General features: G+C 44.4%; 1 protein-coding gene across 1 annotated transcript in view; it reads left to right on the plus strand.

Annotated features, from left to right (window-relative positions):
- Positions 1-16,785, plus strand: part of KIAA1217 (KIAA1217 ortholog) — a 452,893-nt gene that overhangs the window by 27,209 nt on the left and 408,899 nt on the right. Inside the window, exon 2 of the mRNA XM_056857670.1 lies at positions 13,089-13,211. Within this exon, the coding sequence (XP_056713648.1) occupies positions 13,089-13,211 (123 nt within the window). The remainder of the gene's footprint in view (positions 1-13,088; positions 13,212-16,785) is intronic.

The following is a 16,785-nucleotide window of genomic DNA, read 5'->3' on the forward strand; positions in this document are numbered from 1 at the left end:
CCCCTTTTCCCCTTTTCCCTATTGGGATGAATGGATCAGCCGATCCTGTGCAGGTTCTCCAGAGCAAAACCTCCCGTGCCTAATTGGAATCATCTTGGATTACAAGTCCTCCCCAGCCCGTCCTGATGGAACAGAAGACAGCCACAGTAAGACCCCTTTGGGGGCTTTAATCTATAATTTTTCTCCTGTGTATGTGTGTGTGTGTGTGGGAAAGCAGAGTCTGTGTGTGTGTGGGGAGGGAGCAGTTTCTGTGGGTGGGGGGGAAGCCAAAGGGGGCTTTCGTTGGTTCTGCCTGGGGTGTGTGTTCCCCCTCGAGTCTCTCGCTCCCTGGTTTGAGGGGGGAGGTTTCAGTTGTGTGTTGCAAAGGTGTTGTTTTACAAGGTTGTGTTGTTTTGCAGTTGTTTTGCAGTTGCTTTCTCAGCTTTTGTCGGGGCTGGGAGCTTTGTGCGTGGGCGGCAAGCTCTGCTGAGAGATGCACATTAAGGGTGGGGGGGACCCCTTTCAGGGCCCATATCTCAGCCCCCCCTGACCCAATCTTTACAAAACTTGGGGAGTCTTTCAATAAACGTCCTTTGAAGCTCTGCCGAAAGTTTGGGACCTCTAACCCCAAAAATGCCCCCCCCAGAGCCGCAGAAAGGCGCGATTGTGTTTTTAATGGCTTTATTCGGCCGAATTTTTTTCCGAACTTTGAATTCGCGCCGAATTGAACGGATCCGAAGTGGGGGAGTTCGGACTTCGGCATATCCCGAATCTAAACGGGCTGAATTCAGCCAAATCCGAACTATACCGAATTTTTTTTAATTCAACAGCCCTACCTAGAGGGGAATATTAATGTTATAAAGACCCGGAGGGTGGTCTGTCCATTCTACTGCTGGGGGATTCCTTTTCCTGGTCTGTTTGCTGCAGTTAGTTTACGTACTGTCTCCAGCGGTATGTGGAGTCCAGCAGGGGAAAGGACCCTAATTTCAAAGAAACGAAGGCTGGATGGAAGTTATTCAACTCTCCTGGGTCCAGAGTAGATTTCTTTAGAGTAGACGGACCACTGCCTGCTTCAAGGCAGGAGCGACCACCCCGTCTCTCAGGCATTTACTATCTCCTGGACCCAGTCTGCCAGCGGCACCCCCTGGCAGATTTATACAGCCAGGAGGGGCAAGGGTTGTACAAACAGGTGGTAAGTCTCAAACTTTCCAGAATTTTATCCACATCTTTAGGCAACATCAGACTGTCTGTACTAGCTGAATGGTACCTCACACAACTGGACAGATCGACACCCTGGGACCATCCGATCCTGTTGCTGCTAACGTAGAGTCCAAGTTGAAATTTTCAATTGCATTGTTCCTTCTTGCCTCTTTTTAGCATTTGTCTATATAAACAGAGCATCTGCTGCCATTCCTGAGTGAGAAGCGCTTCTGAGTGATAGATAGGAAGAAATAGTTCCTGAGAGATAGAAGCATTCCTGAGTGACAGAAGGGAAGAAATTGTTCCTTCTAGTTACTTCTTTAACAAATGTTTTTTTTTGTGTGTGTGCCCAAATGCATTAGTTTAAATGGCCATTTAAGTGTTTTGTAATAAAAAAACGGACTCTCCAAGCAATCATTAACATGAGCATTAGGAATGGATGAAGTTGATTTGGGGAGTTCTTAACCATCTTGTTGTACAACATCTTCTTTTTGCTGCACCCCTGTGGCTGTAGGAACAGTTCAGCCCCTCTCTTCCTATAACACCCCATTGCTGTGTAGGTCAGATGCCTCTCCTATCCTTTGTTTGCACGTATTAGGTACTGGAAGCAAAAATATGGGCTCTGATGAGCACCATGTGGATTTCCTTCAGTTTTAGACCCCTGCACTCTAAAATCAGCCCTATTTTCCATATGCAAAGGAATTCTAAAGGTTAATGTGGAAAATTGCTTTTTTCATATAATGGCCTCTTTCTGCTACTGTCTGCCAGCTCATACGAAGCCTACTTGTCTACTGACAACTTTCTTTGGCTGCCTTTTGGCAGGGGAGGGAGGTCTTGCATAAAGATTTCACATGGTTGCCTTCAATGTTTAAAAAAAAATTATAAGCAGGTATTAGTCCAGGTCATTAATTAAGGTTAAGCTTGACTGAGTGTCTGTCAGATGGACAAGTGTGATGTGGTAAACCATTGATGCAGGGCTGTGTTTTATCTCTCCCCCCCTCACGGGTTTTGATACCTGCAACATTAACTAGGAATAATCCCAAAGGAGTATTTGATGAATATATCTTTGGAATTAGTCAACAGATTTTATTATTGTTTAAGCTTTCAGAGTGACTTGTAGTGAGTAACATACTTTTTTTAATTGCTTGATATTTTTAAAACAAAGATTATGCTTAAGGAGGTTCAAGGTATTTACAGAGCTATCCTAGCCAGAGTTACTCCAGTCTAAGATAAGAATAATTCTGCATAGGATTGCACTGGTTAAATGTGAGGAGCAAAGTCCATTATGTAGTTGAGGGACATCTGTTAACCATGTTGCAGTTTTTTGGACAGGTCCTGATCTCACCCATGGTTGAGAGGTCTTGATCTAGTGTAGGTCGGTCAACTGTAACCTTTATCTGTGTGGGAGCGAACTGGTGCTTGAAGAGAGCCATCCCTAACAAGGCTCGTTCAGGAGATATCAACAATTGTTGAGAGCCATTATAATTCTTTTTGTCACACATTCTGGTTTCCCTCAGGTATGCCACATTAGGCCAGGCCCTTTAAAAAATTGTTTTGCTGTCAAGTAACAGCTGACTTATGGCGGCCCTGTAAGGTTTTCAAGGCAAAAGACCTTTGAAGATGGTTCACCATTGCTTGCCTACGTATCACAACCTTGGTATTTCTTGGCAGCCTCTCATCCAGGTAATAGCCAGGGTCAGAGCTGAGAGTGTGAGACTGTCCCAAGGTCACCCAGCAAGCTTCCATGGCATGAGTGAGGTTTCGAACCTGTGTTTCCCAGGTCCTAGTCAGACACCTTAACCACTACACCATGTGGCTTACAATGTACGAAATGCACCAAATACAATCAGATTTCACAATTATGCAAAATAAGCAGTTTCACAATTAGTACTTGCCATTAACAAACTAGTTGGGAATGTTTAGTCTGGAGAAGAGGAGGTTGAGGGGGGATGTGATTGCTCTCTTTAAGCATTTGAGGGGCTGTCACTTAGAGGAGGGCAGGGAGTTGTTCCTGTTGGCTGGATAAGCACTTGTCAGGGATGCTCTAGGCTGATCCTGCATTAAGCAGGGGGTTGGACTAGATGGCCTGTAATGGCCCCTTCCAACTCTACGATTCTAGTTCATAAGGCAGAGCATGTAGCAACAGCTCTGCCCTTTATGAAACAAACTCTCCCCAACAGGCAGATACTCACTTCCTCCACCCCCTCCTTTATAGTCCCAGGAACTGAGGAGGTGGTGGATCAGACTAGTGGTTCATCTAGTCCAGCATCCTGTCTCACACAGAGGCCAGCCGGTTCCTCTGGAGGTCCAACAACAAAGTATAGAGGCCAAGGCCTTCCCCTGATGCTACTTCCTGGCACTGGTATTCAGAGGTTGTAACATTTATTGTTATGGCCATTGGCCAGCATAGGTATTCAGAGGTTTACGACCTCTGAATGCGGAGGGCTCTTTTTAGTCACTGTGGCTTGTAACCACTGTTAGAATATGTCTAATCCCCTTTAGATGGATTTTGATCTCCTTTAGACGGTTCTTGTTCATCATGTCAGACACAAAGCTGTTCTTTCTCTGGCCGGAGACTACTTTGTAAGATTATCTCCTTTCTGCAAGTGTGGAAACTCTAAAATTGTATACCGACTGACTTGGCCACAGTTGCACACGCTGTGGTAGTTTGCAGATTAAGCTGCTGTAAAGTGCTGTGTGTAGACTGCCTTTGAAAAGTTATTGGAAATTTCAAAATGTGGATGCCAGGTTATTGTTTGGGACTACAACTAGGATCCTATAATACCAACTTTGATCTCCATTACCAGTTTGCTTCCGGGCCCAATTAAAAGTGCTGGTTTTGACTTTTTAAAGCCCTAAATAGTTTGGCACTAGGGTATCTGGAGGACCACCGCCTCTAATATTAGCCTGCCAGGATATCAACGTTATCTCGTGAGACTGTACTCTATGGACCCTGGTGTCAGAGGTTCTTCAAGTGGCCATGTGTGGCCTAGTGTGGTGGCACTAGGACTGTGGAATTGTCCTCTCCCACAGTGAGATGTGGCTGGCTACTCTTCTCGTAGCTTTTAGGAAGGCAGTGAAAGCCTTTTTGTTTAGACAAGCTTTTGGATTAGCTAAGATTGGGTTTGGGGGAGTGATTTTTGGACAGAGTACTGGCTAATTCCATTGTTAAACTGTTGGTTTCTGTTTATGCAATGTATTTCCCCCTTTTGTTTAAAGTAGGGGTCCCCAGCATGGTGCCTGCAGGTGCCATGGTTCCATAGGTTTGCCAGGTCCCTCTTTGCCACCGGTAGGATATTTTTGGGGTAGAGCCTAAGGAGGGTGGGGTTTGGAGAGGGGAGGGACCTCAATGCCTTAGAGTCCAAATGCCAAAATGGCCATTTTCTCCAGGTGAACTAATCTCTATCAGCTGGAGATCAGTTGTAATAGCAGGAGATCTCCTGCCGCTACCTGGAGGTTGGCAACCCTACGTGAGGCCTATCAACATTTTTCCTGGCACTCACCAAATGTTTTTAGAAAGTGGGTGAGGCCAGGTGGGGCTTTTGCCCAGCAAGGCCTCGGATTAGCTGCTGGAGATTTAATTGGGTGGGTAGATTTTTAAAAACGTTGCTGCGGGAGCAGCTGCCACCACAGCATAAGGATCTTCACAGTGTGACTGAAGATAAGCTGCAGCAGCCATGGTTGTGCCCACCACCCACTGTCAGAATTCCAACGGTGCCCTGTGGTCTCAAAAATGTTGGGGACTCCTGGTTTAAAGTGATGTCTTTCTACTGTAAGCCCCTTTGTGGATGCTTCTGCCAACAAGCAAAGGAAAATGTGTTGTTGGTTTTTTTGTAAATGTTAACAATAGTTATTTTCAATAGAGATACCGTGCATTTGTTGTTCACATATGAATTTACTTCTGTATTTGAAAAGCTGGAACTTTCCTGTGTAACTTTATGCATTTGGGCCCTCCTGGTGGAGTTCATCAGTGTTTGTCCCTGAGGAGGAGGAGGAGGCAGCAACTGAGGAGAAGGTATGAAGAAAGATGTCTAAGGAGAAGGGAAGTGTCTTTTGTGCAGAGAATGGCCTAGCCTTGTGAGCATGGAAGAGAGCTGTAACCTCCCGATCTGTAGCAGTGGCACCGCAGAAAGCCAGCCAACCTGCAGGAAAGACACTGGGAAATTTTGGGAAACCCAGACAAACTGAAGACTCTATCACCTCTCTGGTTTTAACTTTAATTCTCTTGCCTAAGTTTGAAACTTCTGTACTTACTTTCCTGCTTGATTTCCTACCCCTTTGTTAAATAAACCCCATTTATATTTTAAGAACTGCCTGTGAAGGGTAAATGTTTATGGCCTAGCTGCTATAAAATACAATTTTCTTCTGTCTCCTGGTTCGGAGAAGTAGAAGCCAGCAGGCTGAAAACACTACTGTTTTCTCACTTCCTCCCGCTCTTCTTCCATTAGCCACCCCAGGTTTCATGATTGCTTCCTTCAGCTGAGGCTGGTGGGAGAATATGGGGTTGTATCTCTGGATATTTTCTTTGTTACAGACATTCACTGCCCAGAAGCCTTCATATGTCAATTACGGTAGCCATTGCATGCCTTGCATGTTGCAGAACAAACCTTCATGTTGCTTTCAATCTTCTCAAGTGGCGTGCTTTTCAGTGGAGGCAATTCACACATTATTCTGCCAATCCCTGAGTGGCGAGGGACTGATAGTGCATGAGTGAGGGATGTGTCTCACATGGGTAAGGCAGCAGAGTTGTGTATTTGCTTTGCCAGACTTTCCAGTTTTCCTGCAATGTCACCCATGCATAGCCCTCTTTTTGTTCAGGCAGAATTGCATCCCTCTCTCATTCAGGGGAGGGGTCCTTTGTTCAAATGCTGGGCCACATGCTCCAATTCCCAACACTTGATGCAGCACAGCTTGGAAGGGAGCTCAGTCAAGACCTTGGGGAGCTCTTGCAGCGAGGTAGATGGACCAGTTGTTCGACATGGCAAAAGGCAGCTTTTAGTGTCCAACACTTCACATTTGGTTAGCACTTTCAAGGGGTCAAAGCACCGCAGTCACAAGGAGAAACTTCTGCAAGCAGCTTTCAGTGTTGCAAAGGACCTTGGAGAGAGGGAGGAGGGGAAGTGTCTGTGATTCTTTTGGAACATTCAAAGAGGCTCTGAGAATCTGCTCTGCAGAGAGTGGTATCTGTGTGAAGGTGGTGGTGACCTCCGTGGAGCCTGCAAATACAGCTCCATCATTTTGCCTCGTGTTTGAGAGCCTGGGTTTTGAGAAGCCAGGATCTGTATGAACACTATGTCCCATATAAAGGTGGATATGTGTGTGTGTGTGTGTGTGTGTGTTAAGTGCCGTCAAGTTGCTTCTGACTCATGGTGACCCTATGAATCAATGTCCTCCAAAACATCCTGTCTTTGACAGCCTTGCTCAGATCTTGCAAATTGAGGGCTGTGGCTTCCTTTATTGAATCAATCCATCTCTTGTTGGGTCTTCCTCTTTTCCTGCTGCCCTCAACGTTTCCTAGCATGACTGTCTTTTCTAGTGACTCTTGTCTTCTCATAATGTGACCAAAATACGATAGCCTCAGTTTAGTCATTTTCGCTTCTAGGGTCAGGTGGATACACTTCATTAAATACATTAATATATTGCTTTACAGTTCACACAAAGCTCATGGTTGTTCCTGGGTAAGCATATCTTGTATCTAAAACAAGGAACAATTAGCAATAAAATGTACCTTCTTTTTCAAAGCGACAAAGTTGTCCTTAACTTGATCAGATTAAATGGTGGTATTTGTGGATTGTGCTAATGGTCTCTCCCCTGGTCTCTCCCCCCCCCCAAAAAAAACCCCCCTACCTTTGAAGAATATTTATTCTTTTGAACTTTTGACACGCTGGAACTAAGATATCAAGAACACATGGTTACGTTTAGCGTGCATTAAAGGCTGTTCCTTTTCCAAGAATAACATGCAATCCAAAATCATAAGCAGCTGTTGGCTAATATGTCCACAGATAACCTTTCACCTAGGAGGAAATGGACATAAATACCCATCTGTAAGGAATAATGCATGTTTCACAAGAACCACAGATTATATTTTTTCAGTTATAATGTGCTAACTTTACTGGGAGGGCATGCTGCTGACACAACAGTGAACGTCCCACTTCCTCTTTATGTTAACGTGATGTCAAGCACTCTTAAACATGGCTCTTTGCCCATTATCCATCACGTAAGGCTGCCCGTGGAGTCGAAAATCAATTTATCTTTTAATCTCGAGTTCCCGTTTTATGCACAAGCTTTTTCCTCCTCCCGCTTGTCTACTCCGTGCAAGTACATGTTAGGCTTCTGAAAGAGCTTTTGATTAAAGATAACCTTTTGTCCAGTATATTCCCATCCCTCCAGTGTCTTCATTTGTCCAGGCACATCTTGTCAGTTGCTGTGTCAATTGATGGCCTCCTTTTTGACCCTGGTCAAATATAGTCAAATACTCCATGAATGCTGCCATGTAGGTGGCAGCTTATTTTTTTTTTTTTACAAAAATGTCATTATAACATCATTGGTTAGCAACAGCTGCTTTTAAAAGGCCCTTTTTGTTTTTTGTTTTTTTAACTGTTGCTGTTTGGTTTATTTTTTCTTTATTTTTTATTGTAATTATGGCTGCTGGCTGACCCCGGTGTTGTGTTCCTGGATAAAATAAAGAACAATTACTCAGTAATTCACACTTACAGAAACCTTACCCAGCATTGTGAAAAGTTTTAAAAATAGCAATGACTTATAGGCCAGTTCCCTTGTTTATGGTGGCAAGGAGAAATAAAAGGGCTGCACCAGTCACAGGAGATAACAAATAAGGCCAAAGCTGATAGTGCAAAATAAGGTAAAAAATATATGTTATTACTCAGTTAAAGTTCCCTATGCATATCTCAGAATTCCCCCAGAAATTTCACCAGGTCCATAATGCTTGGAGTTGCCAGGTCTCTCTTCGCAACCGGCGGGAGGTTTTTGGGGTGGAGCCTGAGGAGGGCGGGGTTTGGGGAGGAGAGGCACTTCAGTGCCATAGAGTTCGGTTGACAAAGTGGCCATTTTCTCCAGGTGAACTGATCACTATTGGCTGGAGATCAGTTGTAATAGCAGGAGATCTCCAGCCACCACCTGGAGGTTGGCAACCCTAGTAATGCTGCAGCTAGGGCTTATGGTCACAGCCCCTAGTCACTGCCTTCTGGTGTACTTTCTGGGTGCAATTCAGCATATTGATTTTCAAGCTTTAAAGCCCTTAACCATTTGGGAGTAGGGAAGGATTCCTGCATTCATAAAGTCCTGCTAGTTCCTTGCAATTTTTATCAGAGGCGTTGCTTTGGGTGCCTCTCACAGTTGAATGGAGGCAGGTGGGAACTCAAGACGGGGCCTTTTTGATGGTGGCACCACATTTGTGGAATAGTCTTCCCCAGGAGGCTTGCCTTGGGTGCAGTCTCTGTTGTTGCTTTGATTCTGTGCAAAGACGTTTTAAAATTTTCAGTTGGCGTTCAGTTATTGTCCTGTTTCTCCAGTTCCAGTGCAAAAAGAGCGTCTGTATGCAAAGGAGCAGTTAGGCATAACTTGATTATAACTTTCGGCGTATCTTCAAAGCAGCTGTTAAGTAGTAAACTATGGATAGAGTAACAGCCTTATCATTACTAGACAGCAGATAGATTTAAGTGGTAGTCATGAGAACATACAGGAAAGTGTGAAATCAATGGAGTAATCAAAGAAGACCTTATAGAAAAATATAAATCACAACTGAATAAAAATGGGTGTTTCTGTCTTTGCCTTTCCACACGGGCAGACTCTGTTCAGTTGGGGTTTTCAAAAATCTGCCAGCTAATTCATTGAGGGGTATGTCGTGTTTCTTAGATTTCTTTCCTGCTGTTTATTGTAACTGTATATATTGGTGCTGTGCAAATAGATTTTAACACATATACAGCAACAGTCTTCATTACAATATGCTTTAACTCTTGTTGTACATTGCTTTTATCCACTGATAGATATCTTACGCAGCAGTCCTAAACTAGAGTACACCCTCTGAAATTAGCCCATTCAGTGATCTTAGAAGATTTAGGATTGTGTGGTTAGTGTATTAAATCTTTTATTCATTTTTATTGTTTATAATGTAATGTTTGAGTGTTGTGGGATGCAGTGAGGCTTTTTTTGGGGGGTGGGGGGGTGTGCACTTTCCTGTCCAGACCAGCTGAAAACACATTTTGATTGAGGTGTTCCCAAAAAAAGATAACAGAAAAGCAGATATGGTAAAAAGTGTACCGAGGGCAGGGAAGGGATGCTTGAGGCACAATTAGACCATAATGTCACGTGGATGCTTTCTGCCACCCAAGCATTGCAGTCTGATAGCTGAAGCAGAGAAAAATCTCCGGGTGGAAGCAGCCAACATCTTCATATGGGGTAGGCTATAATAGGCAGGTGTTTTTTTTCATTTTGTGGAAAACTTGTTATTGACCTTCCTTGTTTTCTGGCATATTTGTTGCTTGCTCAGTTCTGCCCTCAGCCCTGGCTCCCAGACAGATATCGACGATTTGTCTTCTGTTTTCCAAAGCCATGCCACTGTCTTTCTGTCTGGCTTTGTTGCCTCCGTCTCATCCTTGCTCCCTCCCCTTGTGCCCCTCTGGCCCGCTGCTGTCTTTCAGCCTTCTTCTGCCACATACAATGCTGCACTAAGCAGAGTTTTGCCCTTCTAGGCCAGGGGTGGGGAACCTTTTTTCCGCCAAGGGCCATTTGGATATTTATAACCTCATTCGCGGGCCATACAAAATTATCAACTTAAAAATTAGCTGACCAAGCCCCAAGCAAGCAGCTGCCCCGATGACCCCCCCCCGCGCGCGCACGGGCAAGCAGGCATCCAACCAGTGGCTCACTCGCCCACCTGGTGGCACAGGATGGGCGAGTGTGGATCGCCAGTCTTAGATCCTTCTGAGCTAGAGATCTGTCAGGACCCATGAAGGGCCAGACCAAATGGTTTCACAGGCCTTAAACGACCCTCGGGCCTGATGTTCCCCATCCCTGTTCTAGGCCATTGTCTTAAATGGATTTAGACGGGCATAACTCTGCTAAGGATTCCCCTGATAGTGGTCCACAGTGTCTGGCTTAATCCATCCCCCTGCCTTAATTTGTCTTCTAGTACCCATTTTCCTAATTCCACAGTCTGTCTTGCATCCTCCCCCCCCATAGCCCCCTTCCAATGAAGATAGCCTTAGCAATTCCTATCAGCAACCCCCCTATCTTCCAGATACATTTTTCTCCAGACTTACAAATTCCTCCTCCATCCCCATGCAGTCGTACTCCCCATCCCCATGCAATCGTACACCATTCATGTGCTAGTGTGGTGTAGTGGTTAAGGGCGGTGGTTTGGAGCGGTGGAGTCTGATCTGGAGAACCAGGTTCAATTCCCCACTCCTCCACATTAGCGGTGGAGGCTAATCTGGTGAACTGGATTGGTTTCCCACTCCTACACATGAAGCCAGCTGGGTGACCTTGGCCAAGTCACAGCTCTGTTAGAGCTCTCTCAGCCCCACCTACCTCACAGGGTGTCTGGTGTGGGGAGGGGGAGGCGATTGTAAGCTGGTTTGAGTCTTCCTTAAGTGGTAGAGAAGGTTGGCATATAAAAAACCAATTCAACAACAACTCTTCTCCAAATGTAAAAGACTGAGGCAAACTTCTTGTTCAGTTTCATTTCTCCATGAAGCGACTTGGCGGTACTTGACACACAGAGAAAAGGAGAGATGAACCTCAAACTGATGCTGTGTTTATTTAAAAATACGGTACATGCTTCATACAGCACTGAGTTTTTTCCCCCTTCTAGTTTGCCATTTCTGGTGTTTCCTTTTTTGTAATATCTACTTGCTCCAGCGTGGTGCAGTGGTTAAGAGCAGTGGTTTGGGGTGGTGGACTGTGATCTGGAGAACCGGGTTTGATTCCCCACTCTTCCACATGAGCGGCGGAGGCTAATCTGGTGAACAGGATTTGTTTCCCCACTCCTTCACATGAAGCCAGCTGGGAGACCTGGGGTTAGTCACACTCTCTCAGTCCCACCTATCTCACAAGGTGTCTGTTGTGGGAGGGGAAGGTAACTGTAAGCCGGTTTGATTCTTCCTTAAGTGGTAGAGACAGTCGGCATATAAAAAGCAACTCTTCTTCTTGGATTCTTTCCACACAATCCTCCCCACGGGAAAGAAACGTGTGGCATAGTAGTGAGAGTGTCAGACGAGGATCTGGGAGACCCAGGTTGCAATCCTCACCCTGCCTTGGAAGCTTGCTGAGGGACATTAGGCCAGGCTAGATATTCTCTCCCAGCCTACCCTTCATCACAGGGCTGTTGTGAGGATAAAATGGAGGAGAGAACAATGTAAGCTGCTTTGGATCCCCATTAGGGAGAAAGGTGGGGGTATAAATAAAGTTGGGTGTGGTGTTTTGATGATAATCAGTCTGGTTTGGGAACACCTGCCTGTAGTTAGGTTGGCATGTTGGTCAGCTGGCTACCTGTTAGATATTTCATGAAGCCAATAACGTCCCTATCTGGCAGCTTAACCCTTTCATGCCGTTATAGTGTCTCTTTGGCAAGGGCAGGAGAGAGGACTGCTTGGCCCCTTGCAGTGTTCTGTGACAGACAGGGCGAAGGTTCTCCCGCTCCCCTCCCCTAGCTAAAAGCGCAGGCACTTCAATGAGGGGAAAAAAAATTGGCCTGATGCCTACTTCAGCATAAACTGCCTTTAAAAAAGATAACTCCAGACGATTTGCCATCTTAGCCTGCAGCAGCGACCGAAGTCCAGCGGCACCTTAAAGACTAATAAAATGTATACTGACATAAGCTATCCCTCTGTTGCTGATCTAAATGTTACTGCTCTGAGACGGTCTCAGGAGGGTAGCCATGTTCGTCTGCAGTAGAAGAGCAAGATTCGAGTATGGATGGCAGGTTCGCTTGTCGTTAGATTAGATTCAATTTGGTTAGTGGGAGTATCCTTTGTAAAAATTTTTTACAAGTGTTCTTTTCATATTTAAATTGCCATTTTTGTAGCACAGAGAGAACACGGTATTGAATAGTACTATCTTGCTAGGGTCTATGTCTTAGAATAATAAATAGTTTTCTTAATTTTTTTAAGGTAGGCATGTAGCCATCACATTTGTAGTTAAATTTATTCATAATCCTTGCAGATTATAATTTAGTTATCCAGGTGTATATGGAAGGAATGTTCTTCCTGTCTCGTAGCGCTGGCAATTTTAGCTGTACAAACGAGTAACTTGGACTTGACAGTTCTGCTGCAATACCATGTCAGATCATCTCCTTCATTTTGCTTGCAACACTCATTTTCGTTTGTTGAGTCAGAGATTCAGGAAAACGCTTACCTGGGTGAAAAAGTGAGAGACCTAGTGTTTTGGGTGGGAAACAGTATCAAAATTCTGCTGACTCTTTCTCAGTGACACCTTTTAATATGGTTTCTTAATTAGGATTAATAATTGTTTTCCTAAGAGTTGTCTTCCGACTCTCAACAAAACGTTGGTCTGTGTAAACAGTAGCCTTTACTATATTTTATAGCCTTTAATCCTCTTGATTAGATTGTATTATGATACCTCTCCTCCCACCCAATGACAAGATTATATTAATGCTTTATATATAGGACTTGGGCTTGGATCCAGCACAATGTTTCTGCAGATGGAAGGATTTCTGTCTGCAGCTACATTGGGGAGGTGAGAAAGTTGTGCTCCACCGGTGGAAATCCTTCCACACTAATGCTGTGCTGGATCCAAGCCTTGGTTTCATGTCAGGTCCCAAGCAGAATTGTTGGTCAAATTGATAATTTTACCATTATGACTTGTAAGGGGTCCTTAAGATGTTTAGTAATTTCTCATTTTAACTGCAAATTCAATTTTTCCCGTTTCAGATCTCCCAAAGTCACAACTTGCAAGATGTTACTCTGTTATGATACCCCATCATGCATCCTGCCTTGATGTCAGGGCTACCAGGCAATCAGGCTGGAGCGTGGACTTCCCTTATGGCACGTTGGGTAAGTGTAAACATATGCCATAAGTATCAGAAATGTCATTTCAGAGTCTTAAGGGTTAGGTTTTGTGATCCACAGAATGTCCTTTATTAGGCTTTGTAGAAAAATGGATCGGTGCTGGAAACGGTTTGAGATTTGATTGCAAAGTGTTTCCACATCGCTAAGCAATTATACTGGGATTCCTTTGTTGGAGTCTCGACATGACTTCAAGGTTGTTACCCGAAATGCTCTGCAGCTTTTGTTCTTCTAGTTTGAAACTATGGTGTTAAAACAGAAGTGCAAGGAGTAGGCCGAAACAAGAGGCAGGTAAAACATTGTGCAAGCACAGTTCCTTGGTGTCCAGCTACCTGCAGTGGGAATCATGCGACTGCTTGCTTGGGTGGGCTGTCCAGCATCTTGTGTTTAAATATTATCAGCACTGTTATGAAAGTACTATAATGGAAGGCCAACTATGGTTTCGTATATATGATTGCTGGGTTCCCCAACCCTCACCATTGTTATATCTTGAGCCATCTGCTTTCCTAGTTAAAACTTTTTACACCTAGAGGCGCCTAAGTAGTTTTTGGATAATTTGTTTTTATAACTTTAGGGCCGTTTTAAATACTGTTTTAATGGTTTTATTGATTAAATGGGTTATTACTCTTGTGTAAGCTGCTCTGAGCCTGGTCTCAGCTGAGGAGAGCAGGGTATTACATTGAAATAATAAAATAAATAAAAATAATAATAAAGGTGATTGGGCAAACAAGAGGAAACGTTGCTGTTCTGGATCCTTTGGTCTTTTAAGGAAGGTTTGAAAGACACGAGGGGAGGGTGGTGGTTGTTGACTGAAATGCGCCATTCTATTCACAGCCAAGGAATTCTTGGTTCACAGTAGGGGTTAGATCCAGCGAGCTTTTCAGGAGGTTTCAGCTTTTGCACTCAAAATCATACTGATGCCCTGGGTTGATTGGGAGACAAAAGCAGCTCTGTAAAAGGGTCCCCCAGCTGGGGGAGCGGGAAAGAAAGATAAGGATTCTGCTTCCTGCGACCAGTGGCTGTTGGCTCGCTGTGACGGCAGATCCTACCTGCCTTGTGAGGAATGGTGGCTCGGGCCTGCCCTGCGTGGAAAACCGTGAGCACAAGAAGAAACGTAACCGCCAAAACGCAGAATAGGAATTTTAAAAGCAATGAATGGTAGCATCTGCATCCAGTTATTTTGGGAAAACTTGAAGCAAAAACAGCTGCCTTGTGTGAAATAGCTCTAGCAGTGTTTACACCATTTGGAGTTCCTCCTCATCTCCCTTCTTCCCTTCGCCCCTCCCCATATTTCATTGAAACAGTAGCTTTATTGAAAATGATACTTGAGTCTACAAAGAATTCTTAGTGGTTGGAGAACACTGGCTAAATGTTCCTCTTATAGACTCCGACACAGAGCTGATATTCTTGCTGCTTTCCATCTGCTTTAAGGATATTCCTCTACAAAGAAGAATTTGACTACACAGTGTTGATTGCGCACACATTATGTAGCATGTGCTAAAATAAATGCTATTGCTGACACATAGAGATAAAAAAATGCTGTGTTTGATGTAGAATTTTGCTTGATTGTCGATATTCTTATTCCCAAAGTATTGCCGTGATTTCTGTACTCCTATCTAGTGAGTTTCCGTGCAAGCCAGTTCACTGTTCCTCGAATACCAAACCTGACTATCCTGGATTCCCCTTCTGTTACTTCACAGCTGTTCCAGAAATTTCCTTCAAGACAAATCTGCAGAGAGAGGGATTTAACAAATGCAAATGAACCCGAACAGAATTAATTTTTGGAAAGTATCTGATTGTGAGGGTTAGTTCCCAAAAGGCTGCCATAGCCTGGTTATCTGAAATTCTGCCTGTTTTTCTTTGCTTTGTGTTCATGTTTGGTAAATCCAAAGGGTTCAATCCCACCAAACAACTCTGGGTTGTTGTTGTTTTTTCCAGACTTCTGACCTCCTCTTCTGCTATTCCTGGTATCCCTGTTTCTCAGGAGAAGCATTTGGAGGCATCTTGGACTGCAATGGGTAGGGGGAAGCAAGAAAAGTCACGCTTAGTTGATGCTAATCCTTTGGTCCGTGGGAACTAAGCCACAGTGTACTACCCTAACAGCCCATTCCTGAGAGGCTTCTCGGCCAGAAAATTAAAATTGAAAAGGCATTCAAAATAAAAACCTGTGAAACACGCCCATTGTGTAGCTCTGTGGCAGAGCGAAGGGCTGTTCCAGGGCTGAAAGGGGTTTGGAAGTGGCTAAAGGCAGCTCTGCCCCTGGGAATGCCCCCCATGCCAGTGTGGGCATTTGCTTCCAGGAATGCTGCAGCACCGGTGCCTGAGGCCCGAACTGCTGAGCCATTCCCAGGGGCTGGCGTAAGTGCCCCCGTGCTGGCATAGGTGCCACTAATCATGGCGCAAAGTGGCATGGATGCTGGAAAGGTGTTGGAAGTTCACGTTGGAGACCCCTGGTTTAGTAGCTACATAGTTTTCAGTTTTGGTGCCAACAGGAAACTTGGCTAATACATTCTTTTAATAGTCCAAGTCATCTAGGAATCTCTGCATGAGAGAGAACCCACTCCATCAAATGAACCACAGTCTGAATTAGTACAAGTTTATGATCTCTCCTGTTGTTCTGTAAGAGCTAAGCATAAGTCAGAGCGTGGGGCATGTGTTGCCTGATAGGGGAGCCCTGACCTGTGGTGTTGATGTCACTGGAGATACTAGCAAAAACTTGTTCCAATTATTTTGAAGTTTGTTGAAGTTGTTAAAATTAGTGACAAAGGAATCACTGAGCTGTTATGCACATTCTGATATATTTAAAGCAATGTATGGGGTAATTGTTAGTCAGGGAAGATGACCATGTTTAAACCAATCAGCTGGCCTCCAGCCATACAGAGAGGAGTAACTCTTTATTGGTTGCAGGGAGAGGTAGAAATGCACTTCTTTGTGAATGGATGCTGTAGATGGTTAGCTCCTAAAGCGGTCGCAGTCATCACTTGGTGAATTTGCAGATGACACCAGGTTGCTTTACATACAGTCCGGTCATTGGTCCATCTAGCTTGCTGCTGTGTATTCTGACTGGCTGTTCAGCATCTCTGAGAGGAGGAAGGTAAATATTTCCCAATGCTTGAAACCCAAAATCCTTTAATTGGAGATGCCAGAGATCAAAACTGGGACCTTTAGCATACAAAACATGTGGTCTTTATGAGGCATAGACCCTTCCAGCTGTATGACAAGTGGTTACCAGGGAATTTACACTTTACCAGAGTACAAGCGGCACATTCCACTCTTTAACATCCTCTCCTAGTCTTATAGCAGCTGAGAGGAGTTTAGCTAAATCTATTTTGGTGTGGAGGAAGGAGGCCCTTCTGATGACTGTGTTAACTCAAGTTGTCATCTCATACATAGGAGCGAAGTTCTAAGGTATTAAACAAAGCAAAATACTTGGAGACTGTCAGGTTTCATTTTTCTGATCTCTTACAGTAATAGCGACAGTCGCTCAGGATTGTGTCTTCCATGGTACTGTGATGAAAGTATTGTTAAATGAGAAAATAAACTTTAGGAGAGGTGGTAGGTG

Source organism: Euleptes europaea, chromosome 11 (genome assembly GCF_029931775.1).
Source record: "Euleptes europaea isolate rEulEur1 chromosome 11, rEulEur1.hap1, whole genome shotgun sequence".
NCBI lineage: Eukaryota > Metazoa > Chordata > Lepidosauria > Squamata > Sphaerodactylidae > Euleptes > Euleptes europaea.